This window comes from Macaca nemestrina, chromosome 9 (assembly GCF_043159975.1).
Source record: "Macaca nemestrina isolate mMacNem1 chromosome 9, mMacNem.hap1, whole genome shotgun sequence".
Classification (NCBI taxonomy): domain Eukaryota; kingdom Metazoa; phylum Chordata; class Mammalia; order Primates; family Cercopithecidae; genus Macaca; species Macaca nemestrina.
This window is the reverse complement of record NC_092133.1, coordinates 70,455,458-70,470,675: the sequence shown is the minus strand read 5'-3', so window position 1 is coordinate 70,470,675 and position 15,218 is coordinate 70,455,458. Positions and strand designations below refer to the sequence as shown.

General features: G+C 41.1%; 2 protein-coding genes across 4 annotated transcripts in view; one reads left to right on the top strand and one right to left on the bottom strand.

The window, feature by feature from the left end:
• LOC105466004 (vinculin) overlaps positions 1-15,218 on the bottom strand; it is a 125,929-nt gene that overhangs the window by 16,686 nt on the left and 94,025 nt on the right. For both annotated transcript variants that reach the window (XM_011714733.2, XM_011714735.3), the window contains exons 9-15: positions 14,298-14,451; positions 13,413-13,588; positions 9,229-9,419; positions 7,814-8,013; positions 6,363-6,491; positions 2,613-2,762; positions 6-114 (exon numbers count right to left, since the gene is read on the bottom strand). In XM_011714733.2, the coding sequence (XP_011713035.1) occupies positions 6-114; positions 2,613-2,762; positions 6,363-6,491; positions 7,814-8,013; positions 9,229-9,419; positions 13,413-13,588; positions 14,298-14,451 (1,109 nt within the window). The remainder of the gene's footprint in view (positions 1-5; positions 115-2,612; positions 2,763-6,362; positions 6,492-7,813; positions 8,014-9,228; positions 9,420-13,412; positions 13,589-14,297; positions 14,452-15,218) is intronic.
• The window catches only part of LOC105466005 (adaptor related protein complex 3 subunit mu 1), a 76,078-nt gene that overhangs the window by 48,781 nt on the left and 12,079 nt on the right, over positions 1-15,218 (top strand). The gene's annotated exons all lie outside the window — the stretch shown is intronic.

Sequence of the window (15,218 nt, the reverse complement as noted above, 5' to 3'; positions counted from 1 at the left end):
TGTACCTGTCATTTTTTCAACATTATCAATCCACTGGTTCTTCATGGTCTCAAAATGTTCATAAGCAGCTTGATTTCCAGGGTTCCTAAGTAAGATACGAGCAGCCGAGACCACCTGACAATGACAAAACACCTTTAAACACCAGAGCACCCTCGCTCTCCAAATACAAACCTTCAGCCAAGCTTTCTCCTTTTTACCTACAGATGGCACTGTAAAGCCAGAAAGTGGCAAGTCTCTTTTTAGGCTGAACATAGGAGGTTTGGTCTCAATAGCTCCCCAGAATGGGCCCTTCACAGGAAGGTTTTACCATCACAGACTTATTTTAAGAAGGTAATAAAGTGACAAAGTAAATGAGTGTCCACTTGATACTTCAGAAGAACATACACAAAACTGGCATATGTTTAAACACTTGGTATCAACCCATCTTAAAAATCACCATTAAGAAAGATACCAAAAAGTACTCAAAACTGATTTATAAATAATATAAAGAAAAAATCCTCACAATAACCCCATGAGAGAGACAGGACAGTTAATATCTCTACTTTAGAGATGCAAAAACCAAGTCTCAGAAAATTTAAGTGACTTGCTCAAGAGGTCCTGGCCAGTCAGTTACAGCATTTGGGGAAAAAAAGGATTAACATTTGCTACGTATCAGGTAAGATACAGGCTGTACATGCATATTCTTAATCCAAATAGAGTCCATTAGGAAGGAGTTAGCTCCATGTTACAGATGAGAGACGAAGCATCAAGAACACAGAGGACTCGGCTGGGCGCAGTGGCTCATACCTGTAATCCCAGCACTTTGGGAGGCCGAGGCAGGTGGATCACTTGAGGTCAGGAGTTTGAGACCAGCCTGGCCAACATGGTGAAACCCAGTCTCTACTAAAAATACAAAAAATTAGCCGAGTGTGGTGGCATATGCCTGTAACCCTAGCTACCGGGGAGGCTGAGGCAAGAGAATCACTTGAACCCAGGAGGCGGAGGTTGCAGTGACCCGAGATCATGCAACTGCACTCCAGCCTGAGCAACAAAGCGAGACTCCATCTCAAAAAACAAAAGAAAAGATCACAGAGGACTCAAGTCCAGATCTGTCTCCAGAGTCCTCATTTTTTCTATAGTTGAAAAAAGCCTAGATTATAAGTCTAGATTCCTGTTTCTCTTTTTTAGGAATCTCAGTTTCATATTGAAATTGTGTTTTATGTTCCATGTTTTATGGGAGCTTTTAAAGAGTGTTAGACATGCTTGTAGCTTATAAAAAATTGTTTAAAAGTTGGACAAGTTAAAAAGCTGAACAAGAGGATCTAATTTATTAACACACCACATGGGCAAAAGTTTAATGATTAAGAGACATGCTCATTTCCCCCATATCTCCTCACAAGTTCACAGTATCACAAATTTGTAAAGTCTAGCATAGTTCTGAATATATCACAGGCACTCGATAAATGTCTGAATAAATAAATGAAAAAATAATGAATTTTCTATAATTTGAATAGAAGAAAAATTGTATAAACATTGCACTAATGTTGAGCTAATATTTTTAAGAAAACCTATCACATAGTAGACTTTTCATAACTGTCCAATTTGGTTTTTTCCCGATCTTCTTTTGCTCCCAAACTTACTAGCCATGCCTTGTTACACAATAAGTAGAAAAAAGAAAGTAAGTTGCAGAAACAGCTCAATATGAAAAAAATAAATTAATTAATTAAGAAAAAAAACTCTCACAAAGATGTGGAGAAAATATATAAACCCTAAATTAAAACAAAGTAGCCTCTTAAGATTATCCAAGCCAGCCGAGGTAGCTCATGCCTGTAATCTCAGCACTTGGGAGGCCGAGGTGGGCAGATCACGAGGGCAGGAGTTTGAGACCAGCCTGGCCAACATCTCAACAGGAGTTTGAGACCAGCCTGGCCCGTCTCTACTAAAAATGCAAAAATTAGCCAGGCATGGTGGCGCACACCTGTAATCCCAGCTACTCGGGAGGCTGAGTCAGGAGAATCACTTGAACCCAGGAAGTGGAGGTTGCAGTGAGCTGAGATTGCGCCATTGCACCCCAGCCTGGGCAACAAGAGCGAAACTCTGTCTCAAAAAAAAAAAAAAGATTATCCAAATATTTTCCTAGTTATGTATGTATGTGGCAAGGGGATTGCTTTACTAATTTTTTCTACTTTCAAAACGAATAAATAGTCTTTGTAAAAAGAAATTCAAATGTTATGAAAATGTATAAAGATAGTGACAGGGTCTTGCTCTGTCACCCCAGGCTGGAGTGCAGTGGGGCAGTTTGGCAGCCTCAACCTTGGGAGCTCAAATAATCCTCCCACCTCAGCCTCACAAGTAGCTGGGTTCACAGGCATGCACCACCACACCCAGTTAATTTTTTTTTTTGGTAGAGTCGGGGTCTCGCTATATTGCCCAGGCTGGTCTCAAACTCCAAAGCTCAAGCAGTCCTCCTGCCTCACCGTCCCAAAGTGCCGGAATTATAAGTGTGAGCTACTGGCCTGGCCTGTATATGTTTTCTTATGCTGTCTTACATTAAGTATTCAAAAATGTATAGAAACTGTTCTGTAATTAACTTTCTTTACTGAACACTGTATGAGGAGTGAGCAAAACCCAACCTGGGGTGTGAGTTCTCGGGCCGTCTTCACTGAGGCCTGAATGCCTTCCACTGTTGATTTATTAGCAGTACCAACCGCAGCCGCCTTCTCAGCCGTAGCACCAAGCTTTCCTGAATGGTTTTCAAAGTTAGCTGCCCTCTCATCAAATACCTTGAAGAAAAAACAGACATTAAGAACATTCATTTCAATCAAATGGGTCAGGTAGCCTAAGAAAAAGTCTCTTCCTTTCAGTAGGGGCAGCAACTGCTCAAAGACTTTAGAGATACGTCAAACCCTAGTTAATAAAACAACAGTCAAACTCCAAATCCTGGCCTTGATGGATCTCCTCAGACGTTTAGCCATCACCATCATCTGCAAATGCACACAAACACACTCACACACACACATGCACATACCCTTCATTTCCAGTTCAACCAGTGCTTACCAGGTACAAGCAAGAGCATTATATACTCTGCAGTAATTTGCTGAATGTGAAGACTAAACAGCCCCCTTCTCAAAAGCTTATCTTCTAGTTTGAAGAAGATAGTCAAACCCACTCCAGACTCTATTGTAGGTGGCTGGGTACGTTAAAAGCCAAGAACATCCACACCTTCCTAAACTAAGCTCCAACCTCCCCAGAGCAGCATTCCTTCATATATCCCATTACCATTAATGTTGTAAAAACTCTGCCCTTGACCTCCAAGGGAAAAACGATAGCTCGTGCTCACGCTTAGGCCTCAGGGCAAGGATGACTGATTTTATTAACCCCAAATGCAAAACCATCTACTTAATTGTTCATTCAGTTCTCAAATTTTAAAAAAGTTAACGTTTCCTTTCACTGTGCAAGGTTGCATACCGTGGAGGGGACTATTTAACTTACCTAAAATAGCAAGAGATCTTTGGTCATTTGTTAGAATAGATTCTTGCAAAAGCTTATCTTCTTCAAACTAGAAGATAAGCTTTTGAGAATGGGGGTTATTTAGTCTTCACATTCAGTTAATTACTTACCGCACTATTAGAACTGATGCTTCTGAACAGCACTGGGTCAGGTTTATACATTACACGAACATGTCTGCAGCTGCCAGGTGGAATGCATCCTCTCTTTTGTCTCCTTCTGCCTAACTTGGAGACCACTTCTGGCTCTAGACAATCTCTAAAGTTCTCTTGGTTCAATAGCAAGTTCCAATATCATTGCCAGTGTTCTGTGTCTATCCTCTCAAGTCTCTTCCCCACGCCAGCCTCTTGTTTGGATTCAGCTACATGGGTTCCTGCCATTTAATGCTCAGAATCTCTGCCTAAAATCCCTCATCTCCTAGCCTCCTTCTTGTGGCCTCAGTTCTTTCACCCTAGCTGGTCTCCCACACGCTGGATCTCCTGGGCTTTTACCTACCTAATATCCTTGGTTGACCATCTCAATGCCAGACCATGACTGCTGCTCCTTCTGATTTAACTAACTGCTTAACTTGCTTTTCTCGTCACTCAACCAAAACTTACTGAGCACCTACTATGTGCCAGACCCTGAGACAGGTGCTGAGGATACAAAAATGAGTAAGACACAATATCCTCATCTCAAGGAACTCACAGCCCAGTGAGAAAAAAGCACTCGAAAACAGATTTACAATACAGTGTGCTATGTACAATAATAAAGCTAAGCACTGATATTACAGGAGCAAAGAAAAAGTACTTAACCTCTCTAGGAAGCAAAGGATTATAGGATGAAGGATAAAAAGTAATTCACCAAAAAAGAAGGGGAAGATAATTACACAGAAAAAACAAAGACATGGAAAAGACAGACTATGCAGGAAACCACAAGCAACTAGGTATAGCTAGGGCCAGAAATGAGAGGGAGCAGTTTGTAGGAAACAGGTATCGGAAGTGTCAGAGCTAGATCACAGAGCTCTGGCCTTATCCTCTGTGAAAGGGCAGGCACCACTGAAGGGTTTAAGCAGGAGAATGTCAGAGTTAGGTTGTATTTTTATTTGACTGATGGCCTAGTGAAAGAGTCAAAGAAGACCAGTTAGAGCTATACGATCATATAGGCAACGGGGGACTAGGAACAGAATTAGAGCTATGGCAACATGAACAGAAAACGGATGTGAGATTAAATGAGCATACCTTAGTTGTTTATTTGTATGAACGGGTGCGGGGAAGGGAAAAGTCAATGACAACTCACAAATTTCCAAGACAGAACAGAAGGACAACATATGCTGAGGTAACTAGGAAGCCTATAGGTGTAGAGGCCCACCTAGATGTATCTACTAGCATGAAAGAGAAGTCTAGAATGAAAAAAATAGCAAATCATCTCAGCCTAAGGGAGCAATCAGCTGAAATGCCTAGTAAGTCAGGTTATAGAAAGAAAACTGGGGTAATCGTCACATAATAACAAAAACCTCCACCTACCAGTTCTACACTGTCTTGGGTACCTGACCCAAACCCCTTCTCCTTCACTGCCAATACTATAAAGGCTGGAAAACCAAATACTCGCTTTCCTGAACTCCTTTGCAGTTGGTGGTCATGAGACAGAGTTCAAGCCAATGAGGTATAGCAAAGCTCTCCTAGACAATTTCTAGGAAAGCCTCTATTTTCACTCATTCAGCACCAACAATGTGGCAGGCACTGTTCCAAGAAGGGGGAATAAGGTAATGACAGAATGAAGTCCCTACCTGTATGGAGTTTTCATGGTAATGGTAGGAAGACAGACAAACCAAAAATGAAAACTGGGTAAATACATTAAATGTTGATAAATGCTAAGGAAAAAAGTAGGATATGGAGATGAAGAAATCCATGGAGATAGTAGTTGGGGTGGGGTTGTTATCTTAGTGGTCACCCAAAAGTGATATTTCAGTAGAAAGCTGAAGAAAGACAGTAACTAATAGATATAGTTATCTGGAGAAGACTGGAACAAACAAGTGCAAAGGCCCCAAGGTTAGAACATATAAACACACACTAGGAATACGATTCAAGGAGGTATATACAGATGTAGCCTGAGGGGGAAGAGTGGTACCACACGAGGGCAAAGAAGTGGATGGGGACCAGATCCAGTGGTGTGCTGAAGCCACTTGTACAGACTCATGGCAGCTCACAGGAGCCAAACATGTCCATCTCTTCCCAACTCAGGTTTCAGTGACTTCATGTTGAAACAGCCACCGTGGGAATATTTACATAAGGGAAATTAGCAAACATTACAAATCAAGGTTTTTTGTTTTCCTGGAGAGTTGGCTTACCAGCACATCACTGGCAATTCTCTTCATTGTTAGCATTCTGGTTTTACTCTGGGATAGTGGGAAGTCATTGGAAGGGTTTGAGTATAAGAATGACATCAATTGATTTAAAAAGATCATCCTGACTCAAAAGGCACAGTTGTGACTGGAGTACCCCCATTCTTCATTTCTTCCTGCCTTTAACATGATGCCATCCCACACCCTGAGAAAATGACCTAGAAAATCACAGAAATGCCAGCTTTCATGATATTTAGTTGCTGAACCAATGCCAAAGCTACCAACTTCCATGTTTCTTGGTTTGTGATGAAAACAAACCCGGTTGTTTTAATCTCTGATGGTCAGGTCTTCTCTTGCTTGCAACTAAAGATATTCCCAACTGATACATGTGGAGACTAAAAGTAGAGATGGTAGGGCTTTCCCTGTTCGGCTCTTCCACCCCTCATCTACAGTTTCCCAACCACTGATCCTGATGTACACTGTAATCACATTTCAACTTTACATATACTTATAGCGCAGGCCAACAGAAAAATGGAAGACCTCAGATACCCACCTCTTCCCTATTAGGTGCGTCAGGAGGGGCCGTGGCTGCCACTGCCAACAGCTTGATGGGAGTTGTGGTATCACTGAAAACATCTGACACTTCCTGAGTCATGGCCTCCTGCATCCGAGCTTTTAGATCCTTAAAAACATTGTTTACATATGAAAATGTCCAGATATATCCTCAAAGCATATCTACTAATGCCCTTACTTCACTGACATTCATTCATCTATTCAGTCTTTCATTCAATAAATATTTATTGTTAACTGTGTACAAAGCACTGAGCTATTACAGAACAGATGTAATTTATGAATCCTGCCCTCTAAGACATTAGTGGTGTAGAAGAAATAAGACATGACCCACATGTCCCTAGAGATTGTTCCACTCAATCGAGGAATCCTGTTTCCTTTCTTGGTGGCCTCTAAGAAATGATACTGAGAATCATGAGGTTGAGCCCAAAGAAGGCCCAGAGATGAGCTAGAATTCCATACCATTGCCAGTGCTGGCAGGGCCTGATAATGATCACAGTAACTGTAAGGATTGTTTGGTGGATGTAGTGTCAAATTTCTAAGCAATTTATTAAGAAGAAAGAAATCAAGAATGGGAACTTTTTTAATCCAGGTTTTTTCAATTAAGTTTTCTAGAAAAACTCAATAACAAATATCTGTATCAATTTCTAAACATGGGTCTAAATAAGAGTATTCTTAGAAGCCATGAACAAGCTCTTTTCATAGTCATCACATTTAGTCCAATTTAAGTTTTCTGGATTTATATAAAGAAGTTTCTATCACCCTCATTGTTTCCCAAGGTGGGCGGCATAAACTAGCTGGTGATACCTGAGATAATTTTAGGTGTTACATGGGCAAATGTTTTTATTTTAATAATTATGTGTTTCTTTTAAAGGATAATAGGAAAAAATACAACTAGCTTACCAAACCCAAGATTTCAGGATTATTACAAAGTTTTATTTTACTTATTTATTTATTTATTTGAAACAGAGTCTCACTCTGTCACCCAGGCTGGAGTGCAATGACGTGATCTTCAACCTCTGCCTCCCAGGTTCAAGTGATTCTCCCACCTCAGCCTCCCAAGTAGCTGGGATTACAGGCATGCACCACCATGCCCAGGCCACAGAGTTTTCTCTTAAATAAATTTAAGTTTTAAAAAGAAGTCCATTTTAAGAAAAATATTGGCTAAATAAAAGTACAGATGATATGTGGATAGAGCAAAAATCACAACAGGGCTCTTGACTGAGTGGAATTTGGAAAACAAATTTAGTTGCTACTATATACCAGCAAGCTTTTTCCTAATAAGCTCTAGATTTCCTTGTATCTTTGGTCACACTCTTTTCATTTTTCCTAGATGCCAGAAATTATGTATGTTTCAAACCTCTCTCTTCCTTCCCTCGTCTTTCAATAATAGGAAGCATAAAAAGTAAAATGATATGTGCTCCTGACTTCTACCTTTAAGGAGTCCTGGAGCTGAGATGCAAGTGCTCGCGCCTGAGGACTCTCCCCTTCCCCTCTGGCAGCCAGGTCAGCCAGCTGGGCTGTCAGCTGGTCCACTCGGTCACACTTGGCGAGAAGATCTTGCCGATAAGGCCCCATCATTACATTAGCCAGACGATGCCCTTCGGCCACAAGCCCCCGGATGGCAGCCTGACCTGGACCAAGAGAAAAACAATGAAACTTACAAGACCCAGAGGAGACAATTACAGTGCCATTCTGCAGTGTGGTGCAGTGTGGTGTCTTGCTCTATCACCCAGGCTGGAGTGCAGTGGCATAACAACAGCTCACTGCAGCCCTGACCTCCTGGCTCAAGCAATCCCTCCCACCACAGCCTCTCAAGTAGCTGGGACTACAAGTGTGCACCACCATACCTGGCTAATTGGTTTTTTTAGAGAGACAAGGTCTCACTATATTACCCAGGCTGGTCTCGAACCCCTGAGCTCAGGCGATCCACCCGCCTCGGCCTCCCAAAATGCTGGGGTTACAGGCATGAGCCACCACACCCAGCCAGTTCTTTTTAACACTTTATTTTTATTTCACTATATTTTAAAATCATGATCTAAAATCTATGTAATATTTTATCATATTAACCATAATTATTTCACAAGTCAGTTGTTATTAAACATTTATGCTGTATACAACTTAATATGTTTATTATTAAACATATATTCCTGTATGCAACTTCTTAGAAAGATCTCTAATTATTTGTTAGAAAAAAAATCCCTTAATTTCCTGAGTCAATAGGTATGAACTTTGTTTAAAGCTCTTGACATCTAATACCAAATTTAGAAAGTTTGTACTAATTTATTTCTCCAGTAAATTATACATGTGCCCAATGCTCCAACTCCTCACAACACTGGGTGTAACTAACTTAGAATTTTGTCTTTTTTTTTTTTAAAGAGACATGGTCTCTCTCTGTCACTGAGGTTAGAATGCAGTAGTATGATCATAGCTCACTACAGCCTGTAACTCCTGGTCTCAAGTGATCCTCCCGCCTCAGCCTCCCAAGTAGCTGGGAAGGTGTGACTACGGGTGAGCATCACTATGCCCAGCTAATTCTTTATCTTTTTATTTTTGAGGAGAGAGGGTCTTGCTGTGTTGCTCGACTGGTCTCAAACTCCTGGGTGCAAGTGATCTTCCCACCTTAGCCTCCCAAAGCACTGGGATTACAAACATGAGCCGCCATGCCTGGCCCACTTCTTGATTACATCACAGGAATTTTACTGGCTGCATTTGGAAATGTAATCACAGTTACTTATCAGCAGCTAAAGAACCCTTACCTAATTACAGATGTTACAGGACCCCTATCAACAACTTGCTTATTTGCACTGAGACCAATCTAATGGGGTTTAGTGCACTGCTGCCCTTACCGACTCCACGGTCATCCACTGTGGGATTATCAATCCACCGCTGTGCTTGCTCAATCTTGCCCTCAAGGTGTACAGCTGCTTTAGCGGGTCTGCTGTTGGCCACAGCCCGGTTGGTTTTGGTCTGCAGGTTCTGTAGGGCCGTGGCCACCTGTTTGGCCAAGGCTCGAGCCTCTGGGGAATCTCCTTTCCCCCTGCAGAGAAAAAGACAGCCATCCTGTCACACATAAACACTATTTACATTGAGATCACTTAGCTGTTAATGACAAATGCTAATAAGATGACAAATTGCTCATGATTACTATTAATTTGGTTTGAAAGGAGTGGTTTACTTATTTGACCCTTACATAAAAAATTAATTTACATTTAGATGATTTTGTCCTAGTGAAGACATTAAATATGAGTTTGCATCAGTGAAGCTCAAATCAATCATTTGGTTAGCTGAGCTCAATCAATCATCACTAGGTTAGCTGCACCCTCTGCCTGCCACCTCTGAAAGCACTAGTTCCTCTGGAACTGGGTGGGCCCAGGCAGCCATGTTTGTTGTAGGAGCAGCTGAAGTAGTTATAGTCGAACTAGTAGTAGTACTATCTATCTTTTGAGTCCTAATTCTGCCAAGTACCATTGCAAGTAATTTTTTGTTGTTGTTTGTTTTTTGTTTTGAGAGGGGTTTCGCTCCATCACCCCGGCTGGAATGCAGTGGTGAGATCATGGCTCACAGCAGGCTTGACCTCCCAGGGCTCACTGCAGCAATCCTCCTACCTCAGCCTTCCATGTAGCTGGGACTACAGGCATACACCACCACACCTGGCTAATTTAAAAAAAAAACATTTCTTAGAGAAAGGAAACATTCTCCCGATGTTTCCCAAGCTGGTCTTGAACTCCTGGGCTTAAGTGATCCTACCACCTGGGCCTCCCAAAGTCCTGTGCTGGGATTACAGGCGTGACCTACCACACCCGGTCAAAAGCAGTTGTCTTATATTATTTAATCCTTACAACAACCCTATGATGTAAATAACAGTATTATCCTCATTACTAAAGAAACGAACGTACGAGGTTGGATAACTTGCCCAATGTCCCATTACTTACTTTGATAGAGTCAGGATTCAAACCTAGCACTGTGACTTCAGAGTCTCCGTCTGTTTTGTTTTGTTTTGTTTTGAGATGGAGTCTCGCTGTGTCACCCAGGCTGGAGTGCAATGGCACGACCTCAGCTCACTGCAACCTCTGCCTCTCGGATTCAAGCTATTCTCTTGTCTCAGCCTCCTGAGTAGCTAGGATTATAGGTGCCCACCACCACACTCAGCAATTTTTTTAATTTTTAGTAGAAATGGGATTTCACCATGTTGACTGGGCTGCTCTCCAACTCCTGACCTTGAGTGATCCGCCCACCTCAGCCTCCCAAAGCGCTAGAATTACAGGCATGAGCCACCACGCCCAGCCTTCATTCTTAAACTACTATACATTTGGTATCACATAATCCCCAGTCCTTGCCATAACTGATTAAACTGGGTGGTTATCTACCTCAAGGACAAGATATCCACTGTCAGGCAAGGCACTCAATTAGATTCTGGGGGTTCTCAAAGTCCAATATGGATAAAAGTCACTGGAGATCTTATTTTTAAATACAGATTGTTAAACCCACCATCAAAAGAGATTTGGATTAAGTATGTCTGGGGTGGGGTCAAGGAGTATGCATTTTTAACAATCTTCTCAGATGATTCTTAGGCAGGTAACCCTGGGTCCATACTTCAAAAACACTGCATAGTCAACCAGTGATGGGATCTGGAGCTGGAAAGTGATTAAGCCTGGGCCATGGTAGCTCACAGCCGGAGACAAACCTCCAGATAAATAAACTAAGTCAACACACAGGGTGAAACAGACATAGAGGATCCCACACAGTGACTAAGAGGTGGAGGGAGGGGCTTCCCGTTGCCACAAGATCTGGCTATTGGGTTTCAAGCTATTGGGTTTGATGAGGTGCCTCTATTTTCAATAATCCTCTACTTTTTACTTGACGAGGTCCTTCCAACCAAAGAACCTCAACCAAGTACCAACACAGAAATAAAAAGACAACCACAATTATATCACAAAGAAAAAAACTGCCCCCAAAACCTTATTCCAAAGACTTCAAATTCTAACCATTATAAAAATACAAAGAATCTGACTCATTTTCCATCTCAGGTCCTCTCAGCCATAGAAAGGTAACTTTCTGGTTAACTTTATCTGTCTCATCTGTAAAAATAAAAATAATAGGCAGGGTGTGGTAGCTCACGCCTGTAATCCCAGGACTTTGGGAGGCCGAGGCAGGTAGATCATGAGGTTAAGAGATTAAGATCATCCTGGCCAACAGGGTGAAACCCCATCTCTACTAAAAATACAAAAATTTAGCTGGGCGTGGTGGTGCACGCCTGTGGTCCCAGCTACTCGAGAGGCTGAGGCAGGAGACTCACTTGACCTCAGCAGGCGGAGGATGCAGTGAGCCAAGATCGCACCACTGCACTCCAGCCTGGCAGCAGAGTGAGACTCCATCTCAAAATAAATAAATAAATAGAATAAATACATAAATAAAAATAATAGCCCATCTGCCAGAAGAGCTAATTTAGATTCTCTCTCTCTCTCTCTTTTTTTTTTCTGAGACAGAGTCTCGCTCTGTCACCCAGGCTCAATCTCAGTTCAATGCAACCTCCACTTCCTGCGTTTAAGCTATTCTCTTGCCTCAGCCTCTGAGTAGCTGGGATTACAGGTACCCACCACCAGGCCTGGCTAATTTTTGTATTTTTTAAGTAGAGATGGGGTTTCACCATGTTGGCCAGGCTGGCAGACTGATCTTGAACTCCTGACCTCAAGTGATCCACACACCCTCAGCCTCCCCAAGTGCTGAGATTAGAGGCCTGAGCTACCTTGCCCAGCTTAGATACTCTCTTAAGAGTTCCTTTATGATTCTAAATTTTTGCAACATTCTCCTTTATAAAGTTGAACAAAGAGGGTCTTTAACATGACTCTGATCGTGGCTACTCCTGGCAAGAGGTTACATAGATGTATGTTTATGTGTGTGCTACAGTATTAAGTAATGATGGCATGAATGACCACACATGAAGGTCTGCTGTTAGCACCATTACCATTCATTACCTCTTCATCATTAAGAAACATTAAAGAGTACCTAGCATATATATGGACTTACATTAGGTCCTAAGAGTATAGACAGCAAATTTTACACTTGACATTAAACCCTTCCTTAGTGTTATTTTAGCATGTGCTGCAGGGGTTTTATTCTTAAGAGTGAAAAATATCTATTGAAAGAAGAAAGCAGTTAGGTGCAGTGGCTCATGCCTGTAATCCCAAAACTTTGGAAAGCTGAAGTGGGAGGATTGCTTGAGCCCTTGAGTTTGAGACTAGCCCTGACAACATAGTGACACCTCATCTCTACAAAAAATAAAAAAATTAGCCAGGCATGGTGGCACGTGCCTGTAGTCCCAGCTGCTCCAGAGGCTGAAGTGGAAGGATGGCTTGAGCCTGGGAGTTCAAAGCTGCAGTGAGGCATAGTCATGCCGCTGCACTCCAGCGTGGGTAGCAGAGTGAGACCATATCTCAAAAAAAAAAAAAAGGAAATATCCCTTTTCCATATCATCAAAGTAGGTGCCATGAGAGCCTTTAGGAGAGAAGGCTGTGGAGAGGCTGTTGTTATAAGAAAAATCATCCAGGAAATGTAATTTAAGTATCTTCTATACTTACTACTTACAAAATAACATTGCTGGGGAAGGAGGAAAGTACCTTCTTATGCTTCTTCCCTTCCACATACACATAGGAGTCTTTTCATAGCTAGCCACAAAAATTATTTTCCTCTTATGTATGAGAAACAGATAGGTCATAAACATGATGTATCAAAGCAAGCCCTAGCTTAGAAATTTAAAAAGCATCTCAAAAAAGGAGATCTTATCTTCCTAAATTTATCAATTTATAACTATGTGACCAGCAGTAAGTCATTAAACTTCAGTTACATCAGTGATACAACAAATTAACATCTGACCTAGAATCGATGAGAATATAGTGGAGGAGCATCGTAAGTGCATTTAACCTAGGGGAATTGAAATATGTATGAAGAAAGAAAGACAGGGAGAGGGAAGGGAGAGAGAAAGAGAGAGAAGAAAAGATATGAAAAGGCAATTTAAGGGTTAAATACATACTGTCTTCGTAGATCTGCTAATTTAGAAGTCAGAGCAGATATTTCTCCAAGGGAACGTAGAATGTCATCTCTTTCTTTAGGATCATCACATAATTCTGCTATTTTCCGAGCTTCAGCCAAAGCCCCTCGAATCTGCTCTTCTCCTTCCGGTCCACCATTTGGATCTGCAAGCCAGTTCTACACACAGAAACGGAGAAGCAGCACACTGTGATCTACTCACAAACTCCACTCTACTAAACTTAACCAGGCCAGAAGAAGGATTTCAAAAGTAATACACCAGTAATCATTTTTATAATGCTGGTCTTAATTATTGTACAGAGGTTCTTAGATAAGATGAACTCAATCTCTCATCTTTTTAAAATCAATTTTTTCATGCCCATTAGCATAAAATATCTTCCCAAGCTTTATCTCATCTCTGAATTAACCACACCTTATTAGTTCCTCAGTTCCTCAAACATGTGTGTTTGTGAAATGCTTGAAAATCATTTTACAGTAGAGCAGTATCAGAAAACTTTAACCCCTAAACATTACAATGACCAAAGAGTTGTGAATTCTGGGACAAGGAATAGTTTTAATGTACTGCAATCTATATCAGGAACTAGGATTCCCTTGGTACTCTGAGTGCTTACTTTTAGCTAATTGAAGTGCTGTAAATTAAGATCTTTATTTCAAAATGCAAATAAATATTTGTCTAAACCTGTGGTGGTAAAGGAGGTGTTAACATTGGTAAGTGCCAGAAGTCACTCATCACTTAGAAACCATTATCCAACCACAGTAAATGATAAGAGACAGAGAAGAAAGATAGGATATTTATCATTTAGGATATTTATGAAACATTTCTCTTTCTCTTTTATTTCCCACCCCTCTTGAAAATCACCATCACTACCTGAGCAGCATCAATCTTCTTTGCAATGCTCTGCTTTGAGTTGGTCATGGCTTCCAGCTTGCGAGCTGCATTTTCCACTTTTGCTGTGAGCACATCAAGACCCTGAGATACCTGCTGAGCTTTCTGCATGGCCACTGGTGAGGATCCTTGTCCTCTGCTCAAAACAGACATATGCTGTCATTGTACACCCTCAAATACTTAATGACAAAATATTCCCAATAGCACAGTACATGTGGTTTTCGTGAACATGCTTGGCTTTTTCCTTTTCCCCAGTAAATCTGGGACAGCACAAGAAAACAGACATAAACAAAGCAAGATGCCCAAATCACGTACTTTTTCTTTTAAAAATGCACATTAGCTTCATGGAACTGCATAACCACTTTGAAGACCAGGCCAGCAAATTTTGATAATGATTCTCCTCTTGGTAGTGATTACATAATCAAATCTAAACTTCAGTGGGAAAATGTGCTGGTGATCTTATTGCTAAGGAGGGCTTTGTTACCATAGTAATGTGTGCTTCTGAAATAAATAGTCCATTAAATTGTCTTCTTATAGGCAAGTATACATTGAAAATGTTTCAGGAGGCAGCACGCATAGTGTTAATGAAAGTGTACCATAGTGGGAACAAGCAGATCTGTGTTCAAATCTTGATTCTTGGTACCTGTGGAACCTTGTTTATGATGTTTAACCTCCCTGGGTTTCTGTTTTCTAACTTATATAATGAAGGTAACATACAATGAAGGTAGGTAATACATTTTCCCCACTTATCTTATGGAGTGGCTTCAAGCATCAAAATAATATACTTGAAAACACTGGCAATAAAGCTATACAAATATACAACCTACTAATATTACTGAATTATCATCATTTTTATAATGAGCCTAATGATAATCTTAAATGCCTACCTTCCACTCCTAGGCA